The sequence below is a fragment of the Suncus etruscus genome, chromosome 6 (assembly GCF_024139225.1).
Source record: "Suncus etruscus isolate mSunEtr1 chromosome 6, mSunEtr1.pri.cur, whole genome shotgun sequence".
NCBI classification, from domain to species: Eukaryota; Metazoa; Chordata; class Mammalia; order Eulipotyphla; family Soricidae; genus Suncus; species Suncus etruscus.
In genome coordinates, this window is record NC_064853.1 from 41,852,324 (window position 1) to 41,870,428 (window position 18,105).

At 41.7% G+C, this 18,105-nt stretch overlaps 1 protein-coding gene across 2 annotated transcripts in view; it reads left to right on the forward strand.

Moving 5' to 3' along the window:
- Nucleotides 1-18,105, forward strand: part of KIAA0319L (KIAA0319 like) — a 151,504-nt gene that overhangs the window by 1,775 nt on the left and 131,624 nt on the right. For both annotated transcript variants that reach the window (XM_049774655.1, XM_049774654.1), the window contains exon 2: nt 3,600-3,769. In XM_049774655.1, coding sequence (XP_049630612.1) covers nt 3,628-3,769 — 142 coding nt within the window. In that variant the 5' untranslated portion in view covers nt 3,600-3,627. The remainder of the gene's footprint in view (nt 1-3,599; nt 3,770-18,105) is intronic.

An 18,105-nucleotide genomic window follows, 5' to 3' on the forward strand; every position in this document is an offset into this window, starting at 1 on the left:
TCATACACACACGCACTCTCACCCATTTCATCTTGGCAAGCTAGTGTAGTTGTGTAGTTTCTGGATTACTTTCTAACTTCGGCTCCATTTCTCAATCTCTTTTTTTTGGGGGGGGGCCACACCCATTTGATGCTTAAGAGTTACTCCTGGCTATGAGCTCAGAAATCGCCCCTGGCTTGGGGGGACCATATGGGACGCTGGGGAATCGAACTGTGGTCCGTCCTATGCTAGCGCTTGCAAGGCAGACACCTTACCTCTAGCACCACCTTCCCGGCCCCCATTTCTCAATCTCTTAAACATGTCACTGACCCCCACATCTTTCTGTCTTCTGTTCCCTCACATGCAACTGCAAAACAACTAGAAATAGGAGTATGGAAGTTAAAAAAAAAAAATTCAGATGCCGAAGATTCAAATTTGAAACTTTTTGTTCTTGTTGTTTCTATTAGTGCTCACAGGCTACTTCCAGTTTAGTGCTTGGGAACTGCAGTGGCTCAGTAACCTTGGTGTTACTTGGTGCAGTGCCAGGAGACTGAACCTCGTCTTCCTGCATGGAAAAAAATGAGCTTTTTCTTGTGTGGCCTACACCTCATTTTTGCAGGGTCTCTGTGTATTTCCTGATTTAGCATTGATTTCCAACTTGTGCGATACCAATCTCCCTATATTGCTGGCTGAGGGTAGTAGTTGTCAACTTGTGCCAATTGCTGGATATAAATGGTAGGTGCACACTTAAGGCAGATGATTTTTGCATTGCTTCTTCAGAGCTCAAACATCAAAATATTGCCAAGTTTATATAATTATTTGTAGAATATAGGGAAGTTGTGTAAGAGAGAAGAAACTGATTGAAAATCACTTTGGAGTGGAGTGGGGGTGGTCAGATTTATTTATTTATTTATTTTTGTTTTTTTGGCCACACCCATTTGATGCTCAGGGGTTACTCCTGGCTAAGCGCTCAGAAATTGGCCCTGGCTTGGGGGGACCATATGGGATGCCGGGAGATCGAACCGCGGTCCTTAAGGGATCATAAATTCTTTTTGGTTTTTTATTTTTTTTATTTTTATTTATTTATTTTTTTTTGGGTGACACCCGGTGGTGCTCAGGGGTTACTCCTGGCTGTCTGCTCAGAAATAGCTCCTGGCAGGCACGGGGGACCATATGAGACACCGGGATTCGAACCAACCACCTTAGCTTCTGAATCAACTGCTTGCAAGGCAAACACCGCTGTGCTACCTCTCCGGGCCCGGGATCATAAATTCTTATGTGCTGTGCTAAGGGAATCTTGTGATGTTGGGGATTTAACGGAATTCAGCCACCTGCAAGTGCCTTACTCGTATAATATCTCTGGCCTATTTCCCCTTTTAAGAAAGGTATCATCTAGCCCTTTGATTTCAGAGGAGCCAGCACAGTGCCTAGCACATAATAGGATCTGTGTAAATATTTGTTGATATGCAGAATTCAAGCCAGAAATTGCAGTTGACTTTAGGGAACAAAGAGCTGACATCAAAATGTAAATTAGATAGGGGGTGGGGAGAAAACTCAAAGGGCTGGAGTATATGCTTTTCATGTAGGAGTTCTAGGTTTGATCTCCAGCATTACATATTTCTTTGAGCACTGCTGAATATAACCCAAATATCAAAGCAGTAAGTGTAAATTAGCTTTCTATTAGTGTAATAGTGGTGGATTAGTAACAAACTAAGTGCATTTCCTGCCTAAAGACTGTCACACTAGGGCCAGATTGATAGTAGGGTGCTTCCCTGCACAAGACTGACCAAGGTTCAATACTCAGTACTTCATATGTTCTCATGAGCCCTCCAAGAGTGATTCCTGGAGTCCAGGACTGATCCCTGAACACCATTCCCAAAAAATTAGTCACTGAAATTTTTTTTTTTTTGGTTTTTGGGTCACACCCGGCAACGCTCAGGGGTTACTCCTGGCTCTATGCTTAGAAATCGCCCCTGGCAGGCTCGGGGGATCATATGGGATGCTGGGGTTCGGAACCACCGTCCTTCTGCATTTAAGTCAAACATCCTACCTCCATGCTGTGTCTTCGGCCTCATAATCACTGAAATTTTAAAATATTAGGGCTGAAAATAATGGGACCAGAGAGATAGTACAATAGGTAGGGTGCTTACCTTGCACGTAGTCAACTTGGGTTTGGTTCCTGACACTGCATAATGGTTCCCTGAACACCACCAGTAGTCATTCTTGAGCACAGAGCCAGAAATAAGCCCTCAGCATCATTGGATGTGACCCACAAAGCATGTGTGTGTGCATGTGCATGCATATATATGTATGCATCCAGAAAGTGTGTGTTTGTACGTGTATACTTGCAAATGTTTGTAAGTATTCAGCAAAAACCCTTAGGGTACTTTTGAAAACCTCTGGAAAATATATGAGTTTCAGTTCTGTTCTGCCATTAACAGCTTTGTGACTTTGGCAAAAATACTTTTTTTTTTCATTTGTTATTGGGCCACACCTGCCAGCTCAGGGGTTACTCCTGGCTCTGCCCTCAGAAATCCCTCTGGGTGAATTCAGGGGACCATGTGGGATATTGGAAAATGAATCCAGGTCCATGCAAGATATGTACTATAGCTCCGGTCCCCAAAACACTTTTATCTGCAAAAAAAAAAAAAAAAAAAAGATTAAATCTTCAGAAGTGCTACATTGGGATTAAAATGACCATGTGGAGATATGCTGGGAATCAAACTCATGCCCTTAAGCCTTCAAGGCAGGTGCTCTACCTCTGAGTTATTCATGACTTCTCTTTCTATATTTTTTGTGTTTTAATTTTTAGGTTTCGGACCACACCTGATAGTACTGAGGGCTTACTGGGTCTGTGCTTAGGGATCACTCCTGATGATTCTTTTTTGTTGTTTTTATTTTTGGACCACATCTAGCTGTGCTCAGTGCCTACTCCTGGCGCTAAGCTCTAGGTTCACTCCTAGTGGTATGGTGTATGGGGGTGTCAGGATTTGAACTTGTGTCTGCTATATGAGAGACAAACTCCCTATCCACTGTACTTTCTTTCCAGCCTCCTCTTCTGGTGGTTCTTGGCAGACTATGCAGCCTATGCAGTTCTATGCAAACTATGCTGTCGATTAACTGGATTTAGTCTCTTATAGAGCCTTAATCCCTATGCTGTTTCTATGACCTTCTGGATACGTTTTTATCCTGTTAATTATAGATTGCATCAAGGCTCAGGAATAAAATTTATGTCGGGGGCCAGAGCAATAGCACAGCAGGTCGGGCATTTGCCTTGCATACAGCCTACCCCTGTTCGATCCCCACATCCCATATGGTTTTCCGAACCTGCCAGGATGATTTCTGAGTGCTGAGCCAGGAGTAACTCCAGAGCACTGTAGGGTGTGGCCCAACAACCAAAAAAAGAAACAAAACTGGAGTGAGTAGGTCTAAGCAAAGAGCCAGGAGTACCCTGAGTGCTGCCCAAATGTGAAAAACAAAAAACCTTATGAGTAGTGAAATAAAAACTTTAAAATCTCTTTCCTCTAACCTATCACATTCTCTAGCATTGCCCACTTCCAGGAATCAATTATTAATTACTTAGAGTGTAATTTCTTTTTCTTATTTTTTTTTCTTTCTAGTGTATTAGTTCTGCTTATCTGGAAGATCATGGAGAAGAGACTGGGAGTTAAGCCAAGCACTGCTTCCTGGATTTTATCAGACATTTGTTGGCAGGCATTAATGAAGTGGTTGAGAGGCCTGTACCTGTTTTATACTTGCTTCTACTTCAGTGCACTATGGTTGTCAACAGGTACCATTTATTTATAGATTTAAGATTTATTTATTTAATTTTGAAGCTAGATAGCTTTTATTGAATGAAATGTAGAAAGGTGTGAGGCGAAAGAGAAGGAACTATGTGTTGAAGAGACACTATGGCGAGAGAGAGAGTGGGGGAGGGAAGCGGAGAGGAAATATATGAGAATGAATGAGAATAAATGGGGCCAGCTATCTCTGGTAGGGTATTTGCCTTGCAAGTGGCCTATCTGGATTTGATCCTTGGCATCCCATATGGTCCCCTGAGAATGCCAGTAGTGATTTCTGAGTGCAGAGCCAAGAATAGTCCCTGAGTGCCACTAGGTGTGGCCCAAAAACAAAATAAACAACAACAAAAAAATAGAGTTCAAAAGAGAATAGAGTAAAAAAAATCAATGGGAATTAACATTTAAAAAATGAAGTACACTTTGAATCCTTCAGTTCATTTAAAAGACTAATTAGTATGAGGCAGAGAAGCAGTCTGATAATTAAGATAAAAGTTCATCTTTTTATTGGACTCTTTTCTGTTTGTTTATTTGTTTGTTTGTTTTTGGGTCACACCCGGCAGTGCTCAGGGGTTACTCCTGGCTCTGTGCTCAAAAATTGCTCCTGGCAGGCTGGGGGGACCATCGGGGGTGCCCGCATTCAAACCACCATCCTTCTGCATGAAAGGCAAACGCCTTACCTCCATGCTATCTCTCCAGCCCCTTGTTGGACTCTTAATTGAGTTCATTTGTCTGTTTTGCTTTGGAATCAAAATCCAAAAAGTAATTTTTCTCATAAGGGAGAATCTGCACGATTATTTTGATACATTTTAAAGATCTGATGAAAAGTTTCCACAATTGGGCCCGGAGAGGTAGCACAGCGGCGTTTGCCTTGCAAGCAGCCGATCCAGGACCAAAGGTGGTTGGTTCGAATCCCGGTGTCCTATATGGTCCCCCGTGCCTGCCAGGAGCTATTTCTGAGCACACAGCCAGGAGTAACCCCTGAGCACCGCGGGGTATGGCCCAAAAACCTAAAAAAAAGGTTCCACAATTGGATAGACTTTGTCCTTGAGCTGGACAATAATTGTAAATTATATCATATAATTATATTGTATAATTATTAAGCTGGACTTAATAATTGTAAAGTCCTTTTTTGTTTGTTTAGTTTTTTTGGATTTCGGGCCACAGATGGTGACACTCAAGGGTTACTCAAGGCTATGTGCTCAGAAATTACAAAAAAAAGTGGGGGGCCCTGGAGCGATAGCACAGTGGTAAGGTGTTTGTTTTGCATGCGGCCAATACAGGACAGACCCCAGACCCTGGTTCGAATCCTGGCATCCCATATGGTCCCCTGAGCCTGCCAGGAGTGACTTCTGAATGCAGAGCCAGGAGTAACTCCTGAGTACCGCTGGGTGTGACCCAAAAACCAAAAAAAAAAAAAAAAAAATCACTCCTGGCTCGGGGGACCATATCAGATGCCAGGGATCAAACTCAGGTTCATCCTGGGTCAGCTGTGTGCAAGGCAAATGCCCTACCACTGTGCTATCACTCCAGCCCCACTCCCATTTTTTAAATAACTTTATTTAAACATTATGGTTTACAAGGTGGTTCATGATACAGTTTTTTTCAGTTACAAAGTTGCTCATGATTGAGTTTCAGTCATACAATATACAGTATCCTTCACTAGTGCATATTTACAGCCACCAATGTCCCCAGTTTCCCTCCTGCTCTCTAGCATGATTACAAGTATGATTGTAGTTGGGTTTTAGTCATAAACAGAATACCCCCCCTTCACTAGTGAAACATTCCCACCACCAATACCCCCACTCCTTCCCAACCCTTGCCTGTATTTGAAACAGACATTCTACTTCTCTCACTCTTTAAGATTATCATGATAGTTGTTAGTGTAGTTATTTCCCTAACTGCACCACTACCCTTTGTGGTAAGTTTCGGATTGTGAGCTGGTCCTTCCGGCCTTCATCTCTATTGTCTTTGGGGATTATTACAATAATGTTCTTGAATTTTATTTATTTATTTATTTATTTTTTTTTTTGGTTTTTGGGTCACACCCGGTTGCCCTCAGGGGTTACTCCTGGCAGGCTTGGGATGCCGAGATTCGAACCACCATCCTTTTGCATGCAAGGCAAACACCCTACCTCCATGCTATCTCTCCAGCCCCAATTTTTCTTAAAACCCATAGATGAGTGAGATTATTCTCTCTCTCTCTCTCTCTCTCTCTCTCTCTCTCTCTCTCTGACTTATTTCACTCAGCATAATAGATTCCATGTACATCCATGTGTAGGAAAATTTCATGACTTCATCTCTCCTGACCTGATGCTGCATAATATTCCATTGTGTATATGTACCACAGTTTCTCTAGCCATTCATCTGTTGAAGGGCTTTTTGGTTGTTTCCAGAGTCTGGCTATTGTAAATAGCGCTGCAATGAATATATGATAAAGGGATTTTTGAATTGTATTTTTGTATTTCTAGGGTATATCCCTAGGACTGGTATAGTTGGATCATATGGGAACGCAATTTCCAGCTTTTTTGAAGAATCTTCATATTGTTTTCCATAAAGGCTGGACTAGACAGCATTACCACCAGCAGTGTATAAGAGTTTCTTTCTCTCTACATACATCCCCACCAGCACTGATTGTTTTTGGTCTTTGTGATGTATGCCAGTCTCTGTGGTGTGAGACGGTGCCATTAGTGATGTGGAACATTTTTCATTTGGGCTATTTGTATTTCTTCTTTGAGAAAGTGTCTGTTCATTTCTTCTCCCCATTTTTTGATGGGGTTAATTTTTTTTTTGTTAAGTTCTGTTAGTATCTTCTGTATTTTGGATATTAGCCCCTTACTGATGGGTTTTGGGTGAATAGTTTTTCCCATTCTGAGGGTGGCTTTTGTTTCCTAGGCACTATTTCCTTTGAAGTGCAGAAGTTTCTCAGCTTAGTATAGTCCCATCTGTTTATCTCTGCTTCTACTTTTTTGGAGAGTATTGTTTCCTCCTTGAAGATGCCTTTAGTCTCAATGTCATAGGTTTCACTTACGTATTGTTCTGTATACCTTATGATTTCAGGCCTGATATCAAGGTCTTTAATCCATTTGGAATTGACCTTTGTGTATGGGGGTCTGAGTTCACTTTTTTGCAAGTGGCTAACCAGTTGTGCCAACATCACCTATTGAAGAGATTTCCTTGTTCCATTTTGGATTTCTTACCCCTTTATCAAATATTTAGTTGATTATATGCGTGGGGAACATTCTCTGAATACTCATCTATTCCACTGATCTGAGGATCTGTCTTTATTCCAATACAATGCTGTTTTAATAACTATTGCTTTGTAATACAATTTAAAATTGGGGAAAGTAATGCCTATCATATTCCTTTTCCCAAGAATTGCTTTAGCTATTCGTGGGTGTTTATTATTCCAAATGAATTCCAGGAGTGTTTGATCCACTTCTTTGAAGAATGTGATGGATATTTTTAGAGGGATTGCATTAAATCTGTACAATGCTTTGGGGAGTCCTTTTTGTTTGTTTTTTTTTTTTTGTTTTGTTTTTGGCTCACACCTGCCCTGTTCAGGGCTTTCTCCTTGCTCTTTGCTTAAGGATCATTGCTGGCAGGGTTGAGGGATCATTTGGGATTCTGGGGAATTTAGGTCAAATGCCCTATATCCTGAATAAATCCAGTCCCATATAGTACAACACTTTTAGCATACGTGCTTAGTAAATAATGTTTTGCTTCCTTTTCTCTTACTTTTTTAAACACATCAAGTCATGCTCAAGGCTTACTCTTGCTCTGTACTCAGGGATCACTCTAGGCAATGCTGGATTACCATATTCCACCCCCCACCCCGCCCCTTTTTTTTTTGGTTTTTCGGTCACACCGGGCAGTGCTCAGGGGTTACTCCTGGCTCTATGCTCAGTAATCGCCCCTGGCAGGCACAGGGGACCATATGGGATGCTGGGATTCGAACCACCGTCCTTCTGCATGAAAGGCAAACGCCTTACCTCCATGCTATCTCTCTGGCCCTCCCCCCCCCCTTTTTTTTTTTTTACAGGAAATATGGTTTCCTTGGTTTTCTGTAGAAGAGAGGAGAGAGTTATAAATACAGCTTTTATAAAATATGCTTTCCTCCTGGGGCCAGAGCATTAGTGCAGAAGTAGGGTATTGCCTTGCATGCAGCTGGCCCAGGACAGACCTTGGTTCAATCCCCATCATCCCATATGGTCTCCCAAGGCCAGGAGCGATTTCTGGGCACAGAGCCAGGAGTAACCCCTGAGCATCACCAGGTGTGGTCCAAAACCAAACAAAACAAAAACAAAAAATATGCTTTCCTCCTGTAGATTATTTTATTAGTAAGGAATCTTTTGTCAGGAAAGAGCCAGCTAGGATACATGTTAAAGAATCCCCTTTTTTCTTTTCTTTCTTTCTTTTTTTTCTTCCCTTTCAGTGGTTTTGTTGACATAGTTTATAGTGTATGGTATGTGAGCAAACAGCAATTTGAGAAAGACTTCTGAGTATGATGTCATTCTGGGCAGTGACCAAAAGGCTTACCCTACTGTCTAAGATAACTAATCAGCTTTTTGCTCCTATAATTACAAAGATTTCCTTTGTTTTCCTAAAGGAACTGGTGGTCATGATTTTAAGGATCAAATACTAACTGTGTTTAGCAATTTCAGTAACATCAGCTTTAGAGTTTTTGTTGTTTTGCAGTGGTGGTTCATGATTGCATAATTATAGCAGTAGAAATTGTAGTTGACAGAAAGCTGACCTAAATGTTTTTTTTACTTGGATGATGCTTTGCTGGGACAGCTCACTATTTCAAGCCAACATTTTTATGTAAGATTATTTGAATTAGGTAAATTAACTATTGTTACACTATCAGAGTAGAAAATTCACAGGTTTTGAAGAGTGCCTTCTGCATTACAAGCGTTACTAAATCAATTATACTTTGGTTATAAATGTTACTAAACCAATTATATTTTGGAGGGAGCAGGTTTGGGCCATACCTGGCAATGTTCAGAGGTAATTACTCTTGGTGATACATAAGGATATTTTACTAGTGATGGCACCCAGGTCTCCAGTATACAAAACATGCATACGAGCCCTTTAAACATTCTCCACAACCCAAATTTACACTTATATTACTTATTTAATCCTCATGAGAACCCTAAGACATGTAATTCTATTTTCATCTTATGAAAGGTATTTTTTTAGACTTTATTTATTTGTTTGTTTGTTTGTTTATTTTTGGTGTTTGGATCATACACAGCAGCACTCAGGGGTTGCTCCTGGCTCTATGCTCAGAAATCACTCCTGGCAGGCTCGGGGGACCATATTGGATGCCAGGATTTGAACCACCATCCTTCTGCATGCAAGGCAAATGCACTACCTTTATGCTAACTCTGCCCCTAGACTTTATTAATTTATTTATTGATTGATTGATTTGTTTTTGGGCCACACACCATGGTGCTCAGGGGTTACTTCTGGCTCTGCACTCAGAAATCGCCCATGGAAGGGTGGGAGCCCATATGGGATGCTGGGAATGGAACCAGGTCTCTCCTGGATCAGTTGAATGCAAGACAAATGCCCTACACCTGTGCTATCTCTACAGTCCCTTATATAAGGTATTTGAAACCACAAAGGTACAAAATGTTTTGACCAAGTTCACACATAAAAACAAAACTGAGGGGGCCAGAGCGATAGCACAGTGGCAGGGCATTTGCCTTGCAAGTGGCCGATCCAGAACAGACCATCTTCAGTTCCCAGCATCCCATATGGTCTCCCAAGCCTGCCAGAACCAATTTCTGAGTGCAGAGCCAGGAATTACCCCTGAGTACCGCCAGATGTGGCCCCCCCAAAAAAACAAAAAAACAAAAAACTGAGGATTCTTGCTCCATGTTTGCATACTCTAAGGTCATGCTCTTTTTCTTTCTTTTTTTTTTTTTTTTTTTTGGTTTTTGGGCCACACCCGGTGACGCTCAGGGGTTACTCCTGGCTATGTGCTCAGAAGTCGCTCCTGGCTTGGGGGACCATATGGGACACCGGGGGATCGAACCGCGGTCCTTCCTAGGCTAGCGCTGGCAAGGCAGGCACCTTACTTCTAGCGCCACCGCCTGGCCCCGTTTTCTTTTGCCACTATGCCTGCTTGAATCTTTTGGAAGATTCAAGACAGTTTTTCACCCTAAACTACAATTATCATATTATTATCTGAGGGATTTTAAATATAGGAGAAAAAAATTCAATAAGTATTTCCATGTTTTTCATCAGCTCTTGATTAAGTATATAATATATGAATTCATTGAGCTAGTCTCACATACTTAAGTTTATCGGTTAACAACAGCACCCTCATAAGCATATTGAATGTGAAAATGCAAAGATTGTATTGTTACAGTGGTTATGGTGGAGATGAAATTATACTAGTTCTTTTAAGAGTTTGGAGCTTGACATTAATAAAACCAGGGGCTGGTGAGGTGGCGCTAGAGGTAGGTGTGTGCCTTGCAAGCGCTAGCCAAGGAAGGACCATGGTTCAATCCCCCAGCGTCCCATATGGTCCCCCCAAGCCAGGGGCAATTTCTGAGTGTTTATCCAGGAGTAACCCCTGAGCATCAAATGGGTGTGGCCCCCCAAAAAACAAAACAACAACAAAAAAAACAACAACAAAGAAAACCAAGACCTGGGCCAAAAAGATAGCATGGAGGTAAGGCATTTGCCTTGCATGTAGAAGGTTGATGCTTTGAATCCCGGCATCCCATATGGTCCCCCGAGCTTGCCAGGAGTGATTTCTGAACGTAGAGCCAGGAGTAACCCCTGAGCGCTGCCGGGTGTGACTCAAAAACCAAAAACCAAAGGAAAAGAAAAAGAAAGAAAAGAAAACCAAGAACTATGTGTATTCAAACTGAGTTAATATGCACATAGCACATGGCAGACAACTTTGTTACTTTTTTTTGGCAGGGGTCCTGTGGGGTTTGGGCCACACCCAGCAGCACTCAGGGGATACTCCTGGCTCTGCTTTCAGCAATTGCTCCTGGCAGGCACAGGGAACCATATGGATTTCTGGGATTCGAACCACTGTCTCTCCTGGATCAGCTGTGTGCAAGGCAAACACTCTACTGCTGTGCTATCTTTCCAGACCCAATGTTATTTATTTTAATTTATTATTAGAACTTTCCCAGGTCAATTAAAGAAAAACATTTTGTGGGGAGATGCCATATTCAGAAGTGCTCACAGGAAACTTTAAGCCTGGTGCTCAGTGGTTGCTCCCATTGATGCTAAGGAGACCAAACGTGCTGGAAATTGAATTTAGACCTCTCCTACATGCAAACCATGTGCTTCTGCCCACCTTTTTTACTCTAACTTATCTGTGGTATAAAGGATAACAAGACAAGGGAATGTGAGGTATCAAAAGGAGTGTATCTAGATTACCCTGACGCCTAGACTTATTTTTTTTTAAATTTTAGGCATTGTGATTTATGATGCTGTTAATGATAGGGTTTTATGCAGAACACAGTCTAGCACCACACCTTCCTCCAAAGTATCCACATCCCTCCATTCCTTTGTTTCCTCCCATCATTTCCCCCTTCTTCCCTTCCCTGTAATAAGCTTCCTATTGAAGATTAAGTTCTCAGCTTCTGTTGCCTTTGAGCATGAGTTATTCTCATATTTAGTTTCTTTAAATTCCACATCTGAGACAGATCATTCTGTTTCTGTCTCTTGCCTTTGAACCATCTCCCTGACCCAAACCACAACATTTTGTTTTGTTTTGGTGCAACACCCGAGGTGTTCAGGTTATCATAGCAATGGGATAGAATTAGGGTGGATCACATAGAGGCAAATGCTTGAACTCATACTATTTCTTCAACATCCAACCAGATAATAAAAGATATAAATGGAGTACCACAAGTAAATTGTAAATGCTTTACAAATATATTTTAAATGTTTTTTTTTTATTATCAAAAAACTAAAGATTAAAATGAGAACAGAAGGATATAGCACAGTGGGTAGGTCATTTGTCTTGTACACGGCCAACCTGGGTTCAATCCTTGGCATCCCATATGGTCCCCAAGCCTGCCAGGAGTTATTTCTGAGCACAGAGCCAGGAATAACCCCTGAGCACCACTGGGTGTGGCCCATAAATCAAAAATTAAAATAAAAGGAGAAAATCCTAGAGCCAGGGAGATAGCTCAAGTGGTTAGAGCACATACCTAATATGTCCAAGATCATCAGCTGGATCCTGACATTGCTTGAATGACCTTCTGGCCCCTGACCACTATTGAGGTGACACCAGTGGACCTCAGTTGCTTGGACAAATACTACATTAATCTGAGCACCAGACATCACTTGGAGTGATCTAGCCCCCATCTGTCCCCTAACACTGATGGAAATGATCCCTATTAAGAGAAGATAAAATCTGGGACCGAAGAGATAGCTCAAAGGGCTAAAGTAAATGCTTTATATGCTGTAGCCCTGGGTTTGATCTCTGGCAAGACTTGGTCTATGAGCATTGCTGAAAGTGACTCAAGTCAACAGACAAAAAACATAAGTTTAGGGCCCATAGTGATAGCATTTTCCTTGCACACAGATGGCTGGGATGGACCCAGGTTCCCATATGGTTCCCTGAGCCTGCCAGGAGCTATTTCTGAGTGCAGAGCAAGTAGTAACCCCTGAGCACTGCAAGGTGTGGCCCTCCCCCAAAAGAGAAAAACCAAAAGTTTATATTCTTTAACTTTAAACTTCCTTATAGGATTGTACCTTAAGAGTCCACTTAGTGGGACTCGAAATATAATACAAAAAAAAAAAAGAAATATAATACAATGGGTAAAACACTTTGTTTTGCATACTTCTGGTCCAGGTTCACTTCCTAGCACTGCATATAACCCCCCTGTACCCTGCGAGGAGTATCCCTGAGCACAGAGCCAGAACTAAGCCCTGAATACAAAATAACAAAAACAAACAAACATCCCCAACCATCAAACAAACAAACAAAAAACATATTTAGGGATCAGAGAGGTATAGGAGGTAAGACACTTGCCTTATGATGCCACCAGCACCAGTTTATGTCTCCTGTACCACAAACTGCCAAGGGTCATTTCTGAGCACAGAACCAGGATTTTTCCCAAGTGTGGCCCAAAAACCTAAATAGGAGAAGCACATTTAGATAGTTGTAGATGAGAGCATTTATAACATTTATTTATTCTCTGTTGCTAAAACATTGTTATAACCTGCCAGTACAGGAGGGTGGTAAAATTATGGCATATCCACATGGTGGACTATTATTCAACCTCAAAATTCATATTTTGGAAAACATAAGTATATGGGAAAGAAAATGTACCTATGTTAAGTAATAGAATTGGTACAGAGAAGCACATATTCACTATGGTGCCAATTTTGTGAAAAGAAGAAAATACTTTTATATAATAGAAAACAGCCTGGAACAAATATATAACTAAATGTTTTTGTATACTTATGAACAGTGAAATTGCTATCTCTTTATACTTACCTTTTTGAGTTTGTTTTTTGTTTAGTTTTGTTTTGCAGTGTACATGTAGAGAAAAAAATACCTATCTGAAAAAGCAACAACAAAGCAGTAGCAGCAAAATTCTATTGTTCCTAGTCTGAGTCAGTGTTTATCTACTTGTGAAATTGTTCAGTTTGTTCCTGAACACTTAAATTTTCCCTGATAAGATACATTCTTGACTGTTGGCTGTTATTTAATTCATGATTAGATGAATTATTTTTATTTTATTTATTTATTTATTTTTTGGTTTTTGGGCCACACCTGGCAGTGCTCAGGGGTTACTCCTGGCTATCTGCTCAGAAATAGCTCCTGGCAGGCACGGGGACCATATGGGACACCAGGATCCGAACCAACCACCTTAGGTCCTGGATTGGCTGCTTGCAACGCAAATGCCGCTGTGTTATCTCTTCGGCCCCAGATGAATTATTTAAAAAAAAAAAAAACAACAAGCCAAGATAATATTGGCCTCTAGTTGAGCCCATTTCTTCTGGCTACTTAGTGGTGTGGTCCAGCTCTAATAGAACCCCATGTACCCCCTGAAATAAACATACTGAAATTTTTTTTATGGGATTATATTTTGGAAGACTCAAATCATTGGAAAGATAGTTTAGTGGGCTGAACGTATGCTTGTTATGCTGGAGACCCAATTTCAATACTTAGAAATGGCATTGAGCAATTTGAGAGCCACTTTTTTTTTTTTTTTTTTTTTTTTTTTGGTTTTTGGGCCACACCCAGCGGTGCTCAGGGGTTACTCCTGGCTGTCTGCTCAGAAATAGCTCCTGGCAGGCACGGGGGACCATGGGGGACCATATGGGACACCGGGATTCGAACCAACCACCTTTGGTCCTGGATCGGCTACTTGCAAGGCAAAAGCCTCTGTGCTATCTCTCCGGGCCCTTGAGAGCCACTTCTAAACTCAGCTGGGAGTAAGACCTGTAGGCCCCTGAACACCTGCATGGAACTAGTTCTAGTGTAGTACAGTAGCCCAGGGTTCCTGAGCACTACTCAAGAGGCCCCTTTCAATAAAGTAAGTAAACTACAATACCGTTGAGACCTACATGATATAATTTACAATGTTTGTGTGTGCTTCTGTATTATATGCTTTTTATTTCTTTGTTTTGGCTCATACCTGGAAGTGCTCAGAGATTGCCTCTAGTGCATTGCTAGGTGGAGTGCTACTCTTGATAATACTTTGGAGATGATGCAGGGCCTGAAGGTTGAGACTGGACCTGGATCTCCTGCATGCAAAATAAGTGTGCTAATCCTTTGAGCTATCTACCTGGTCCGTATATTTGTTAAAATATTAACAAACATGCCATCTGAGTGATAGTACAGAAGTTGCTGTACACACAGCCAACCCCAGTTGGATTCCCAGTACAGCTATAGCCTCCTGAGCACTGCCATAAGTGATCCCTGAGCAAGAACAAGAAGTAATACGTAGAGTAATACTGCCAGGTATAGCCCAAACCTTTTCCCCCAACTTGACAAATATGTTAATATAAATAAAGAAGAGCATCTACATCTGAAGAGTTACATTTGGCAGGAAATAAGAGGATCTGACTAGCACTGGAGGCATGCAATGATAGTTATCTTGAGTATATTAGACCTAAAGCTAACAGAGCTAACCTAAAGTTCAACAGATTGGAGTGCTTGCTTTGTATGCAGGGACCCTGGGTTGATTTTAGGCACTGCCTGGTTCCCTGATCACTGAGAGATCTCCCTCTCTCCTCCTCCTCCTCGTATTTTTTTAATATAGAGAAAAAAATATTCAATTCAAAATAATTTTTAAAAATTTACTCCAAGTCTGGCCCTAGGCTAGGTACTAGGGCCATAAAGATGAGTACAACATAATTTCTGCCCTGGAGGAACTCCCAGTTTAATGAGGGAGATTTAATAATAAGTACTGTGCTGTGATAAATGGAAAGAGAGAGGAATATGATGCCCAGAGTGGTACTGGAATCAGAGAAGCATTTAGATTATAGATAAAGCAAAGGGAGATAATCAAAAAGTTCTCTACAGAGAAACTGATGTCTAAAAAAAAAAATTGGGGGCGCCGGAGAGATAGCATGGAGATAAGGTGTTTGCCTTTCATGCAGGTCATTGGTTCGAATCCTGGCATCCCATATGGTCCCCTGAGCCTGCCAGGAGTGATTTCTGAGCTTGGAACCAAGAGTAACCCCTGAATGCTGCCAGGTGTGACACCCCCCCAAATTGGGGGGGGAGGGAAGTTGGTGTTTGGGCCACACCCGGCAGCACTAAGGGGTGACTCCTGGCTCTGCACTCAGGAATCAATCCTTGTGTTCAGGGAACTAGAAAGGATGGGGATTCAATCCAGATTGGCCATGTTCAAGGCAAGCACCCTATCCTTGTACTATCTCTTTGGTTCAGTAAACAATTTTTTTTATATCATTGGCTTAGGGAAGTGGGATTTTTTTTCTTTTTTTTTTAATTTTTGGGTCACACTTGGCAGCGCTCAGGGGTTACTCCTGGCTCTATGCTCAGAAATCGCTCCTGTACCGTCCTTCTGCATGCAAGGCAAACACACTACCTTCATGCTATCTCTCTGGCCCTGGAAGTGGGAATTTTTAAGATTTTAAACAGAAGAGTAACACTGGTAAACTTTTGGATCTTTTTTTTTTTTTCTGAAATATAAAAGGATGATAATGTTTAGAATAGGAGAAATATGACAGTGAAGGGAGTTAGGTAAGAATATCTATTGGGGGCCCGGAGAGATAGCACAGCGGCGTTTGCCTTGCAAGCAGCCGATCCAGGACCAAAGGTGGTTGGTTCGAATCCCGGTGTCCCATATGGTCCCCTGTGCCTGCCAGGAGCTATTTCTGAGCAGACAGCCAGGAGTAACCCCTGAGCATCGCTGGGTGTGGCCCAAAAAACAAAACAAACAAACAAACAAAAAAAAGAATATCGGGAGAGGGAAGGGAAAAAAAGAATATCTATGGAGGGTCCAGAGAGATAGCATAGTGGTAGGGTTTTTGCCTTGCACTCAGCTGACTCGAGAGAAGAACCCCGTTTTGATTCCTTGCATCCCATATGATCCCTTGAGCCTGCCAGGAGTAACCCGTGAGGGCTACTGGGTGTGGCCCCAAAACAAAACAAACAAAAAATGTCTATTGGAGAATGGAGATTAGCTCTAAAGGCTTTGCATGCAAAATGCTGAGGTTCAATTCCTGCCATTGATGATATCCTGAGCATCATTAGTGAGTAACTTCTGAGTACCAAGTCAGGAGTAACTCCTGAATACTGCTAGTTGTGGTCTTGAAACCAAAACCAAAACTAGAAAACCCCCAAACTTGTCTTGTACACAGCCAACCCAGGTTCGATTCCCAACATACTATATTGTCCCATTCTCCCCCCAGCCTTCCAGCAATGATTTTTTTTTTTTTTGAGTACAGAGCCAGGAGTTATCCCTGAGCTCTGCCAAGTGTGGATAATAGATATATGTATTATATATATATATATATATATATATACATACATACATATTTATACATACATATCAGGAAGTCGATGAATAGTCTAGAAAAAAATGAATGAACTCCATTTTATGGGAAATACCTCTCAATAAAGAGATTGTTTTAATCAGGACCTAGTACAGGAGATAAGGTGTTTTCCTTTGCTGTGTACCAGTTCAATCCCTGGTACCTCATTGTCCACCAAATAACACCAGGGGTCACTCCTGACCTCAGAGCCAAGAAACTACTATATACATTAGCAATTATTTCCTGTTTATCCTTCACATTCATTTTTAGAAAACAGTAATTTACTCCTGGCTATGTGCTCAGAAATTGCTTCTGGCTTGGGGGACCATATGGGACGCCAGGGGCTCGAACTGCAGTCCGTCCTAGGTCAGCCATGTACAAGACAAACGCCCTACCACTGCACCACTGTTCCGGTCCCTGTATATTACTTTTATGTTTATCTTTTTTTTTTTCATTTAACATGTTTTCAAGGTTCATTTATTTTTATTTTTTTGGGTCACCCAGCTGCACTCAGGGGTTCCTCCTGGCTCTGTGCTCAGAAATTGCCCCTGGCAGGCTCAGGGGACCATATGGGATGTCAGGATTCAAACCACCGTCCTTCTGCATGCAAGGCAAATGCTTTACCTCCATGCTGTCTCCCCGGGCCCTCAGGGTTCATTTATGTTGTAGCATAAATTTGTAGCATTCGGGAGGCTGGAGTGATAGCACAGCAGGTAGGTTGTTTGTCTTACACAAAGCTAACCTGGGTTCAATCCCTGGCATCCCAAATGGTCTCCTGAGCCTGCCAAGAGCTATCTCTGAGCAGAGAGCCAGGAGTAACCCCTGAGGACTACAGAGTGTGGTTCAAAAACAAAGAAAAAAAATTGTAGTATTCATTTTCATGGCTAAATTATGTTCTGTTATAGGGCTAAACTACATTAAAAAACATAACTAGGGGTGGACCAGAGTAATATAGTACAGGGGGTAAGGTGCTTTCTTTGCATACTGCCGACCCAGGTTCTATCCCGTGTGGTCCCCCAAGAACCACCAGAAATGATTCCTAAGTGCAGAGCCAGAAGTAACCGCTGAGCACTACCAGGTGTGACCTAAAAACCAAAAAAGGTATCTGTCTGTCTGTCTGTCTGTCTGTTATATATGTAGGGTAGACTGCATCTTTTGGTAGCTCTTTTTTTTACTTTGTTTTCCAAAGTAGCTGTCCTATTTCACTTTTCCATCAGCAGTGCTTGAATTCCAGTGTTTCTCTATCCTTGCCAGCACTTGTTATTATCTGTTTTATTGATTAGAGTAGAGGAGGTTATTGAAGGTTAGAAAAGTCAGGGAGTGCTTCACA